At 49.4% G+C, this 13,011-nt stretch overlaps 1 protein-coding gene across 1 annotated transcript; it reads left to right on the top strand.

Annotated features, from left to right (window-relative positions):
- Nucleotides 1-908: 908 nt before the first annotated feature.
- Nucleotides 909-12,577, top strand: EEF1G (eukaryotic translation elongation factor 1 gamma). Its single transcript, XM_046016011.1, has 10 exons — nucleotides 909-1,048; nucleotides 2,124-2,282; nucleotides 2,996-3,059; nucleotides 3,215-3,357; nucleotides 3,911-4,054; nucleotides 6,587-6,716; nucleotides 7,092-7,296; nucleotides 11,715-11,887; nucleotides 11,980-12,104; nucleotides 12,341-12,577. The coding sequence occupies exons 1-10, from the start codon at nucleotides 1,037-1,039 to the stop codon at nucleotides 12,497-12,499; spliced, it is 1,314 nt and encodes a 437-aa protein (XP_045871967.1). The 5' UTR covers nucleotides 909-1,036; the 3' UTR covers nucleotides 12,500-12,577.
- Nucleotides 12,578-13,011: the final 434 nt, after the last annotated feature.

The following is a 13,011-nucleotide window of genomic DNA, read 5'->3' on the forward strand; positions in this document are numbered from 1 at the left end:
TTTGGTTACCCTAAAATAGGTCTCGGACTGTTTCCTTACTACCGTTTATCACAACCTGCAGCGAGCACCTGCGATGGCGTGTGTCCCTGCACCCGGAGCCCGCTCCGGAGAGTTCCTGAAGGATATGAGTGCCGGGTGGGCGGCTGGGGCGGCACCTGGCAGAAGTACCAAGTTTGCCTCCCCATGTATCTTGCCGCCGGACTTGTATGGTGATGGCCTGAAACGGGTTCAGGGCTCTTCACTCTCTCACTTAACCGAGTTCATTCTGTTCTGATTAAAATGGGGGAAACATTTTCCGACCCGAGCGTGGGTAAAGGGCAGCCAATCATGGGTAAACTGGCAGTCCTTAAGGGTGACGGGTGGGAGGGATGCGCCGTGTTCTCCCTCGGTACTCCCCGGCCCCAGGGCACTCTACTGCTGCAGGACCGCATCGCGGAGCCGCAGGGTGGTTTAATGGGAGGAAACATCACTTTGGCAGGTTTCTGACTTGGGCTCTGGTTAGGTACCCTCTTCTAAAAAACCCAGAGCGGGAACAAATGGATATCCACGCAGGGCTTGTTTCCGCTCCTGTGAGGGTCCCATAGTCTTGATGTTAGGGGCCCGGCAGGAGATCCGTCCAGCCACCGCGGGTTCCCGAGCTGGAGGGGAAATGCCTCTAGGAGCCGGCGCGGGTGCGGAGTTGGCAGCTGTGCCACGTCGCAGACAAGGGGAGGTTTTTCAGCTGGTTCTCACAGTTTACCCTCCGCGCCTTCAACCACCACGTCGGGACTCGGATTGGCCAGGCCCGAGGGGAGGGCCAGCCAGGAGTTCCACTGCGCAGGCGCGAGCTTTCTCCGCGCAGACCAGCAGGCTCCACCCCCTTCTTTTTCCAATTCAGCCACCGCGGGATACAGAACTGTCGTGCGTATGTCTTCTGTGGCGTCCTCGCTTTGCGGCTGCTGCTTCTCCACGGCTCTCCCCTTCCCCCGCTCCTCTCCCTGACGGCTTACTTTGCGGCAGCGCCGAGAGCCCCACCCCCTTTCTCTGCGGAATCACCATGGCGGCTGGGGTAAGTTTGCCGGCTCCGGCGATCCAGGTCGCGGTATCCGACGCCATCCTCTGCCGGAATAGGGCCTTCCGGGGTCAGAGGAGTTCTGAAGCCGAGTGGGGAAGTGATCCGGGGTCTGGAGACCGTACAGTTGGAGTGCAAGGTTTCCAGGCCCCGGAGGGGAACTGAGGCTGGGACTCTTGGAGGCCAAAGAGGTGGAAGGGTCTCGGGTAGAGGAGAAAAGAGATGTCGGATCCTGGCCGTCTGGAACCTGAGAAAGGGGTTCGGGTTCGTTTCCGCCTCGAGACGTGGGATCCGGGCAGGTAGACAGAACTTTTGCGACCGTTTTGTGGGGCCACAGGGACGGGGTGAAGAGGAGGGTCTTTGTGGGCAGGTACGACTGTCTCCGGTTGAGGGTCGTCCAGCGGGGAGGTTTGGGAACGGGAGGACTCTCCGGACGGTGGAGTCAGAACGTGCTGGCCGGGTTCATAGAAGGAGAAGGCAACGCCAGGGAACTCACTGCGGGACAGGACCGGAGGGACGGGACGCGTGACAAGAAGGAGTGGTCCTTTGGGGAGAACGAGTTGTTTAGGAAGAGAAGATGCCATTCGGTTTCTCCGTAGCTCTTCTGAGGGGAACTTGGGAACGATCGGCGTGTGTGAGAGACAAGGGTGATGCTTTGGAAGGGGTGCGCGGCTCAGCAGTGGAGTAGGCAGGTACTCGCTAACCATCAATGAATGAAACCAAGGCTCGGGGAAGGGAGGAGTGTATGCTTGTCGGCAGGTGGAGTCTGAGGGAGCTACAAGTTCTGGGTTTCTGGACAGATATATTTGAGGTGAGAATGCTTCTAGAGATGTCCTTCCTTAGGGAAGGTCAAGCCTGTCAGCAAGCTTTATTTAGCAGTTGGTGTGTAGTTCTGTCTTCGCTATTTCGGAGGACTCTGATTACACATGACAGATACTAGAGAGCTCGGTTCACCCCGGGAGTAAAAGTGAGTTGAACAGGTTGGGAATAACTCAGGGAATGTATCCTGGGAGATGACATTTAGGACTGGGACCTTGTTACTCATGAATACCACCCCCCTTTTCTCCCATAGACCCTGTACACATATCCTGAAAACTGGAGGGCCTTCAAGGCTCTCATTGCTGCTCAGTACAGCGGGGCTCAGGTCCGCGTGCTCTCCGCACCACCCCACTTCCACTTTGGCCAAACCAACCGCACCCCTGAATTTCTCCGGAAATTTCCTGCAGGCAAGGTAAGTAAGAAAGTGCACAGGGGTCTTTGGTCCCCAGAACTCAAGGAGCCCTGCGATTGTCTTACTCTGAAGATGGTCTCCATCTTTAAAAGGGAGCTTTCCATATAACTTTTTTTTTTTTTCACATTTCAGTGATTTAAAATTCTTCTTATTTGGAGATAAATGTAGATTTACATGTAGTTAGAAGTAATGCAGAGCTGTCCAGTGATTGTTATAAAATTCACAGGTTTCTTTGTGTTTGTGGGAGAGAGTTTTGATTGTTTTCCGTGCAAATGTATCAGGTATCTGCCCTGAGCTGACCAAGGGGCTTACAGAGATCCACAAATAACCTTGCCAAACAGAGAGGAGACAAATGCTGTGTGGGGAGCCATCCTTTCAAGTACATGGACAGAGATACGACACTTGGTTTTTTGATCTTTTGCCTATTTGATTGAGGGATTTTATACAGACATCTGATAAGGCCTAAATCTTTGGGGTTTCTTATGAGAGTTTAGATTGTAAGGTATAGCAAATTACTTAAATATTTCTAGTTCATGGGTTAGAGTTAGTACCAGTAGTGTTTATCAATAGTTTGCTTAGTAAGGGTTGTCAGCCTTATGTAAGAACTTTTTATCCAAAATGATTTGAGTTCCTGAGATTGGCTAGTGAGAAATTACTGTGTATTTTACTTATTTTTCTGAATTTTAATTATCTTTTTGACTGTTTTGTCCCAGGTTCCAGCATTTGAGGGTGACGATGGATTTTGTGTGTTCGAGAGCAATGCCATTGCCTACTATGGTAATTTGCAGTGGGTGTGGGAATGGGAAGATCTGGAATGAAGGAGTTAGGAGAGGATGAGGGTGAGCTGGAGTGGATAGCAGAGGAATTTTCATGGACCTAGACTGATGTTGGCATGACCCCAAAGTTCTGACCTTTGTGTTCTGCCTCTGCAGTGAGCAATGAGGAGCTGCGGGGAAGTACTCCTGAGGCAGCAGCCCAGGTGGTGCAGTGGGTGAGCTTTGCTGATAGCGACATAGTGCCCCCAGCCAGTACCTGGGTCTTCCCCACCTTGGGCATCATGCACCACAACAAGCAGGTGAGCCTTGGGACTGGGGGAGAAGCCAAGGGCAGGGATGGCATCAACTCCTGAGTGTCAGGGAGTAAGAAATAAAGTAGATTGAGAAAAGGAGATGCTAAGGTTATGTGGATAATTAAAGACCTCATCTTCGGCGTGTGAATTTTGAGCACTGTGGTTGATGGTGTCCGGGTTCTTTGTCACACAGGTCCACTGGAAGTGGTGCCTGTTGTGAGTGGTCAGAGAAGAGATCTCTGCTGTAGAAAAGCTGTCCCATATGGTAGGGGAGTGGTTAAGCCAGGTGATCTCTGAGGTCCCTTCTAAAATCCAAAGATAAAGGACTAGGTCAGTGTAGTGGGAAATTTATCTGGACTCCACCGTGAAGAAATTTGGTGTCGAGAGCTTCCTTTGTCGTACGTTTGGAATGATCTAGGATCTGACTCCGTTGAAAGGGGATGAGGATGAGCCAGAATTTGGTAAATGAAATAGCTACCTTGGTTCTGTTGTTGGGGGAGGGGAGCAGGGAAAGGGATGGGTACCCGCTATTAAGTTCTTGATCATTTCAAATCAATAGGCCACAGAGAATGCAAAGGAGGAAGTGAGGCGAATTCTGGGCCTACTGGATGCTCACTTGAAGACGCGGACTTTCCTGGTGGGCGAACGTGTGACACTGGCTGACATCACAGTTGTGTGCACCCTGTTGTGGCTCTATAAACAGGTGACGCTTACAAAGAATCATGTTGGCCAGGGTAGGGAGGGAGGGTAGAAATGAAGTGATGAGTCTTCCAGGTTACCCGTATTCTGCCGAGGACTTGGATATGAGAGTGTGTCTGGGAACAACTAGGGAATCTCAGGTTTGAGTACCCTGACCGCTTTCCCTCCTTTTGAGAAGTTAGGTAACGTTCTGTTTCCTGAGTTTCTGTTTGGCAGTGAAGATGTTTAGTTTGTTTCCGTATTTTTTGGGAAGTCCAGCTGTGCTTGTGTTTAGTTGTAAAGATAGAGGTAGGGCTGGTAGCTTCGGTACCAAGGTCTTTTGGAGGCAGGCTAGGTTCAGTTCTTGGCTTCATTACTTACTAGTTGTAGGTAGAGGGTGTGTGTGTGTGTGTGTGTGTGTTTGAGAGAGGAAGAAAGAATTCCTTTAGTTCTTCTTTTCCTTGTAAGTTATAAAACCAGCGAGGTGGTAAGTAGTCTTGAGGTTACTGGGTCAAAAAACATGATATGTTGCATGCAGAGCAGCAGCTCTTTTTTTTAAGTTTTTTTTTTTTTTTTTTTTGGGTAAAGATTTTATTTATTTGACAGATCACAAACAAGCAGGCAGAGAGAGGAGGAAGCAGTCTCCCCGTGAGCAGAGAGCCCGATGGGGGGGCTCGATCCCAGGACCCTGAGATCATGACCTGAGCAGAAGGCAGAGGCTTTAACCCACGTGCCATCCAGGCGCTCCTCTTTTTTAAAGTCTAAAAAAAAAAATTTTTTTTTTTTTTTTAAATTGAAAGGTTTTTTAGTTACTTATTTGAGAGAGAGAGACAGAGCACAAGCAGGGGAATGGCAGAGAGAGAGGGAGAAACAGGCTCCTCACTGAGTAAGGAGCCCAACATGGGGCTCCATCCCAGGACCCTGGGATCATAACCTGAGCTGAAGGCAGAGGCCCAACCGACTGAGCCACGCAGGTGTCCCAGCAGCTCTTGGACTGATACTAGTCTAGAATCGTAGTGTAATAATTGGGAGAAAAAAGTACCTACTTCTGTTCCCTTGTGTTTTGTGTTTGTGGGGTTTTTTTGTTTTTTTGTTTTGTTTTGTTTTGTTTTGTTTTAAAACAGTGAGAGGGAACACAAGCAGCTGGAGTGGGAGAGGGAGGAGCAGGCTTGCAGCTGAGGAGGAACCGGATGGGGGCTCCACCCCAAGCTGGGATCATGACCTGATCCCAGACGGCAGACGCTGAAAAACTGAGCTGCCCAGGTGCCTCAAATAAATAAAAATCTTAAGAGAAAAGAAAAGAAAACCCAGGGGTACCTGGGTGGCTCAGTGGGTTGGGCTGCTGCGTTTGGCTCAGGTCATGATCTCAGGGTCCTGGGATCGAGCCCTGCATCAGGCTCTTTGCTCAGCAGGGAGCCTGTTTCTCTCTCTTTCTCTCTCTCTGACTACTTGTGATCTTTCTCTGTCAAATAAATAAATAAAATCATTTATAAAAAGGAAAGAAAGAAAAAGAAAAGAAATCCTAAATACTGTAGAACCAGTATTATAGAACTGACTGCTCTAGTCTGTCTCCACGACAAAGATTATTTTCGCTCTGATCTTAGCAAACTAAAAAATGGTAAAGGAGTTTGTTAACCTGTTTACTTTAAAGGACTGTTTGTTATTCTGAAATACTTTTTGCTTTTTATTTTTGTTACGAATGTTGCTGGGTCCTGAAGTTTGGTGAAAGAAAAATACATATCGGGGCGCCTGGGTGGCTCAGTGGGTTAAGCCGCTGCCTTCGGCTCAGGTCATGATCTCGGGATCCTGGGATCGAGTCCCGCATCGGGTTTTCTGCTCAGCGGAGAGCCTGCTTCCCTTCCTCTCTCTCTGCCTGCCTCTCTTGTGATTTCTCTCTGTCAAATAAATGAAAAATCTTTAAAAAAAAAAAAAAGAAAAAAAGAAAAATACATATCTTGTGTAGATAGTTTGTTACGTTGTTTATTCGGCAAAAGGAGTATTGGTAGCTGTGTTGCCCCACCTCTGTTTGTTTTGAGTTTGACACGTAGCTTTTTTTTAAAGGATTTTACTTATGTATTTGAGAAAGAAATAGAAAAAGAGCATGAGCTGGGGGGAGGGCAAAAGGACAGGGAGAAGCAGGCTCCCCACTGGGGGCTCGATCGATCCCAGGACTCCAGGATCATAACCTGAGCTGAAGGCAGACACCTAACCGACTGAGCCACCCAAGCGCCCTGACACATGACATTTGAAAGATTGGAATGTGTAGGTGTGACGTGATTTTGTAAAAGCGTTAAGGTGCCATATGAACGTGTCTACCAGGTAGATTTGTAGTAAATGAAGGATGGGATCAGGTATCCATTAGGTTGGACTGTAGTGTTAAAAAGAGGAGGGTAAATGGGAAGTAACCTTCCAGGGTAAGATGGTGTTCTAGGGAGCTGCCCTCTCAGGGGTTGAGAGGAAGGTGGAGCTTTGTTTGGCGTAGAGAAAAACAAAGCTCTCTGGCTTGAAACCCCTCAAGACATTTCTCTCCTCTGCTTCCACCCTCACGTTCTGACAGGTCCTGGAGCCTTCCTTCCGCCAGGCCTTCCCCAATACCAACCGCTGGTTCCTCACCTGCATTAACCAGCCCCAGTTCCGGGCTGTCTTGGGGGAGGTGAAACTCTGTGAGAAGATGGCCCAGTTTGATGGTGAGTCTGAAGGTAGAGGAGCACGTCGCCTGGCTCGGGGCTGTTCGCTCAGTCTCCATCCCTTGATTTCCCACCAGGCTTCTGGGTTACGTGGACCCACAGAATGCGGGCTGTCCTATGCAGTGTCCTATGTTTTACATGCATACGTACTTTGCCTCCTCAGTGTTCACGTACAGAAGTCGTAGTGCATGTGTGTGTTTGTTGCTGAGTGTCGTGTTTGTGCTGCGGGACGTACCGGGAGCGGGTGGCAGAGCAGTGCGGAGCTTAGATCCCGCAGTTGCCCCGCCCAGCGGGTTTCCGTTCCCTTGCTCACTGCCTGCCTTTAGAGGCATATGGAGAGAGGCAGGATGCTGACTTCCCCTTTCTCTGCACCAGCTAAAAAGTTTGCAGAGAGCCAGCCTAAAAAGGACACCCCACGGAAAGAGAAAGGTTCTCGGGAAGAGAAGCAGAAGCCCCAGGCTGAGCGGAAAGAGGAGAAAAAGGCTGCTGCCCCTGCTCCCGAGGAGGAGATGGATGAATGTGAACAGGCATTGGCTGCTGAGCCGAAGGCCAAGGACCCCTTCGCTCACCTGCCCAAGAGGTAAGGATATTGGAGGGAAGGGGGCATGGGACTCAAGGAGGCCACTTTTTGCCTATGTGTGTTCCCCTCTCATAGCTAGACCATTTTAGGTTGTCCATATAAAATTGAAAGATGTCTTGTTTGCAAGGAAAACAACTTCTTGAATTTATCCTCAAGAATTGGGTAAATTTTTTTTTAACATTTATTTAAGGGAGAGGGGTGTGTGCACACAAGCAGTGGGGGAGGGACAGAAGGAGAGGGAGAAGCAGACTCCCCACTGAGCAGGGAGCCTCTGGGGCTCGATCCCAGGACTCTAGGATCATGATCAGAACCGAAGGCAGATGCTTAACCGACTGAGCCACCCAGGCGCCCTATGTGAGCAAACGGTATAAACATCCTCATTGAGAAGGGCCGGTGACCGTGACTCCCTAGTGCCTGTCTGCTGTATTGTTTCCCAGATGGGGGAATAGAACCCCTCAAGAAGGAAGTAGATGGGATGGTCTTCATCCCATCCACTGCCAACCTTTTCAGTAAAGGTTGAAAGAAAAGAATACGTGAAAGGAAGCTTGTTGGTTTTCCTAGAAGGGGGGCATCCAGTACTTGCCTGCTTTCTGTACTCAAGTCCTCAGCTAGTGCCCTGGCGTTTCATTAGGATTGCATTAGGAGACCTCTGTTGTCCGCGGCCACTTCGCATAGTTCTCCTTGCTCCCTGCTTTTCTCACCCAGTCACTCTGCCTTTCCCAAAGCCGTCCACTGTCTCACTAGTTGGTCTGTTGGGGTTCAACAGGGTTCTCCCTCCCCCGTTTTGTAATGGTGGGTTTTTTTTTTTTAAGATTTTACTTTGTGGAGGGTGTGCAGAGGGAAGCAGAGAGAAGCAGACTCCCAAATGGGGCTCAATCTCTGTGAGGTCATGACCTGAGCCGAAATCAGGAGTCAGGTGCTTAACTAACTGAGCCTCCCAGGCTCTCCTTGTAATGGTTTTTAACATTTTTAAAAAATTAAAAAAATTTTTTTGAAGATTATGTATTTGACAGAGATCACAAGTAGGCAGAGAGGCAGGCAGAGAGAGAGACACGGGGAGAAGCAGACTGCCTGCTGAGCAGAGAGCTCGATATGGGGCTCGATCCCAGGACCCTGGGATCATGACCTGAGCCAAAGGCAGAGGCTTTAACCCACTGAGCCACCCAGGCGCTCTGTAATGGTTTTTTATGGGATGGATCAGCACAAAGGTGCGCACTGCTGGTGGGCAGAGTAGGGCCATGGGGACTTGTGAATGATGAGCATCCTAGCACAGATGGGCACAGTAGGCTCTGCTCTTCCCCGTTTGGGGAGGAAGAAGTGTAATCTTGGGCTTAGGCACTTCATACATGACCAAGGAAGCCTCCAGATGCAGCTTCTCTTCACAGATGTATTTCTTTTTGATCTGAGGTGGTTGACCTTGAACCTAACACAAGGACAGGTCAGGAGTGAGCAGGAGTTTTGGTGTGTGTACATAAGCTGTGATAACTAACCTGAGTTACGGGTGCTGTTGTAACACGGACCCAGTTAATTGTTAGCTAGAGATTTTCACATCTATGAGGTATGTATATTTTGGGCGGAAAATAAATCATCAGTAGACTGAAAATTGTTTTTTTTTTTTTTTTTTTTTTTAAAGATTTTATTTATTTATTTGACAGAGAGAGATACAAGTAGGCAGAGAGGCAGGCAGAGAGAGTGAGAGGGAAGCAGTCTCCCTGCCGAGCAGAGAGCCCGTTGCGGGACTTGATCCCAGGACCCTGAGATCATGACCCGAGCCGAAGGCAGCAGCCTAAACCACTGAGCCACCCAGGCGCCCTAGACTGAAAATTGTTAATAAACTTGTATCCTGAGGCGCCTGGGTGGCTCAGTTGTTAAGCGTCTGCCTTTGGCTCAGAGTCCTGGGATGGAGCCCTGTGTCGGGCTCCCTGCTCAGTAGGGAGCCTGCTTTTCCCTCTCCCACTCTCCCTGCTTGTGTTCCCTTTCTCGGTGCGTCTTTCTCTGTCAAATAAATAAGTAAAATCTAAAAATTAAAAAAACATAAATAATGTACTTGAGTTAAAGAAAAAACAAGTTATATTCTTTTTTTAAGATTTTATTTGACAGAGATCACAAGTAGGCAGAGAGACAGGCAGAGGGAGAGGGGGAAGCAGGCTCCCTGCTGAGCAGAGAGCGGGATGTGGAACTCCATCCAAGGACCCTGAGATCATGACCAGAGCCGAAGGCAGATGCTTAACCCACTGAGCCACCCAGGTGCCCAGGTTCATACCAGTTAGCAGAAGTATGGTTCTCTTTTGGGCTGGCAAGGTGATTTTCCGTAGGATTTTTTTTTTTTTTTAAAGATTTTATTTATTCGACAGACAAGAGATTGTAAGTAGGCAGAGAGGAAGACAGAGAGAGAGGAAGGGAAGCACGCTCCCTGCTGAGCAGAGACTCCGATGTGGGGCTCGATGCCAGGACCCTGGATCATGACCTGAGCCGAAGGCAGAGGTTTTAACCCACTGAGCCACCTAGGCGCCCCTTTCCATAGGATTTTTAATGCAAAGGTAATGTCTTCAAAGATGAAGACTGCTATATGTCAGTAGTTGATTCTGGCTTTTTTTTTTTTTTTTTTTAAGATTTTATTTATTTGCAAGAGAACTCAAGCAGGGGGGAAGGTCAGAGGGAGAGGGGCAAGCAGACTCCCCTGCTGAGTGTGAAGCCCCACACAGGGCTCTATCCTAGGACTCTATGATCGGTACCTGAGCCCAACGCACATGCTTAACCAACTGAGCCACCCAGGCGTCCCGGTTCCAGTTCTTTTAAAGCCTTCCAGCTACACTTGTTTCCAGAGTGGTTCAGAGCTTGTCCTCATTTGGGGGGAAATGGATACAACATAGTCATAAATTAGGAAGTTCTAACAGCTCAGGAAGGTGTGAAGAAAAAAATCCCCAGTCCCTTTTTCAGATGGTTGGGGTGGAAGCTCCTCAGAGGAGGTCTCTGTTGTATTTTTGGGAAGGACCATAAGGACCCAGGGTTCAAGAACAGCATCTGCTTTGCTATATTGTTAACAGTGGGCAGGTCACACCATTTAACCTTATCTGGGAAGAGGGAAAGGAATGGTTTTTAACTCTGGGGTTTGTTGGCATTATTTATAGTAATGAATAATTGAGCCAATTAAACATTTAGTAAGGGTTTTTAAAAATAGGTTTATGGCACACTCATACAGTAGAGGATTATTTAGCCATTAAAACATTTGTAAAAGGGGCACGTGGGTGGGTCAGTGGGTTTAAAGCCTTTGCTTTCAGCTCAGGTCATGATCTAAGGGTCCTGGGATCGAGCCCCGCATTAGGCTCTCTGCTGCCTGCCTCTCTGTTTACTTATGATCTCTCTGTCAAATAAATAAATAAATAAAAATCTTAAAAAAAAATTGTAAAGGGCGCCTGGGTTACTCAGTGAAGTGTCTGCCTTCAACTCAGATCATGATCCTGGGGGCCTGGGATTGAGCCCTGCATTGGGCTCTCTCCTCAGCGGGGAGTCTGCTTCTCCCTCTCCCTCTGACTTTCCCCCTTGCTTGTGTTCTCGTGTTGTCTCTCGCAAATGAATAAATAAAAAATCTTAAAACATTGTGGAAAAGAATCCCTGGTGGGGTGACAGTATTAAATGATGGAAGGCACAAAACTACACACATGGTCTTTGGAGAGCACCAGCGGGAAGCACACGAACATACTAATCAGTTCTCTTGTTTGCTGGCAGTGCGAGTGATTTTCTTCAGTCAGCATGTGGTTTTATAACTGGAAAGAAAAGAAAGAGCACCGTGCCATGAGGGGAGGGACTCTCCACAGCAGAGCCTTCTCAGTGCAGTGTGCCAAGTTGCTGCAAGGATCTAACCCTAAGGGCTTTGCAGCATCTGGGCTTCTTCCTGGGCAGAGTGACTCAAGGCCACGGGTGTAAGGTCTGGGGCGGATGCCTTATGATAACGTTTGCCGGTTACATGGCTGTCACACTGTAGTGTGTGTAACCTGAAGAGGCCTGTGGTGGGGGGAGAGCGTTGGGTGATTCAGGGACTGAGTGTGACTCAGTGGGAAAGGGCCCTGGAGGGGGTGGCCACGGAGGAGGCGCCCACATTCTGGGTCTCCACCAGGGGGCAGCAGTTGGCTGCACTTTCCTGGGGCAGGGCTTCCCTCCAGCCCACGTGGGTCCTAACCCTCATCCAGCTTAGCTGACTTAGGCCAGAGATAGGGAGCAGAGGAGTGCCCTGGCTCCCTGGTTATATGCCCTTAGCTCTCCTCCCTTGCAAGGTTGTACCCATCTGCCAATCCAGTGACCTCTTTAAACCAGTACATTTTTAGTGAAATTGGCCCTTAGTTTCTCTTAGCCTGGCAACCCTTTGTTGCTTCAGCAGGACCTTCTCCACATTGACCTTGCTTTTTTCCTCCATTCAGTACCTTTGTGTTGGACGAATTTAAGCGCAAGTACTCCAATGAGGACACACTCTCTGTGGCGCTGCCGTATTTTTGGGAGCACTTTGATAAGGATGGCTGGTCTCTGTGGTACGCTGAGTACCGCTTCCCTGAAGAGCTCACCCAGACCTTCATGAGTTGCAACCTCATCACTGGTAAGAAGAGAGTGGGTCGAGGAAGAAGGGGGGGGACAAGGCAGTGGGTGATGTGATTCTTAAAGACTGCACGTTCTCCCTCGCCCCTTCAGGAATGTTCCAGCGGTTGGACAAACTGAGGAAGAATGCCTTTGCCAGTGTCATCCTCTTTGGAACCAACAACAGCAGCTCCATTTCTGGAGTCTGGGTCTTCCGAGGCCAGGAGCTTGCCTTTCCGGTGAGGAAAGGTGTAGGGGAGGAGTCTGTCTCCTCAGGGTGGGGCAGGGGGGGTGGGAAGTCCGCCTTCATTCCTGTGCTGGTAGGCATTCGGAGAGTGCAAGGAATGTGCACAGGAAGGACTGCCTGGTCACGGGCATTTTAGGATCTGATGACATGCGTCTGAGCTGGAAGTAACAGGTGTGGGACAGTGTCTGATAACCTGACCACGTGCTTAACCTGGCTTTCTCTCCCCAGCTGAGTCCAGATTGGCAGGTGGACTACGAGTCATATACCTGGCGGAAACTGGATCCTGGCAGCGAGGAGACCCAGACGCTGGTTCGAGAGTACTTTTCCTGGGAGGGGGCCTTCCAGCATGTGGGCAAAACCTTCAATCAGGGCAAGATCTTCAAGTGAACATCTCTTGCCGTCGCCTAGTTGCCTGTACCTGCCCTTCAGGGAGATGGGGGTCATTAAAGGAAACTGAACATTGAACCCTTACCTGTCCTGCCTCCTTTATGAGTGATGGCTTCTTCAAAGGGAAGTCGATATGTTGAAGCAGGGTATTTTGTGGGCCTGCAGTACCTCCTTTTGCAGGAGAGAGTCTTAGAAAGAGGAGAGGTCTTTCTGTTTTGGCTGTATTCGCCCTGCCTGTACGGTGATCACTGACTTTTGGCCTAGCTGGGAGAGGCCGGAAGTTAGGTTGGGCGGTGACATAGGGCTTTGGAACTGCCTAAGTCTTCAGGACCAGACTGCTAAGGCACGATCGCACAGTTTGTGGAGGAAGTTCACGTTATTTCTCACAGATGCCCTGGGAGGGAGGGAGGTGGTGGCATCGAGGGTCTTGGTTGAAATATTTCAAGCAGGAATACCAGACACAGACTACTCAGAACAGCGCTGGCCTTTTGGCTCTAGACTGGCTGCGGATC

Source organism: Meles meles, chromosome 8 (genome assembly GCF_922984935.1).
Source record: "Meles meles chromosome 8, mMelMel3.1 paternal haplotype, whole genome shotgun sequence".
Lineage (NCBI taxonomy): Eukaryota > Metazoa > Chordata > Mammalia > Carnivora > Mustelidae > Meles > Meles meles.

Coding starts and splice junctions, on each gene's coding strand:
- EEF1G (XM_046016011.1), top strand. Junction 7,297..11,714: donor TTCGCTCACCTGCCCAAGAG/GTAAGGATATTG, acceptor TCCTCCATTCAG/TACCTTTGTGTTGGACGAAT. Junction 11,888..11,979: donor GAGTTGCAACCTCATCACTG/GTAAGAAGAGAG, acceptor TCGCCCCTTCAG/GAATGTTCCAGCGGTTGGAC.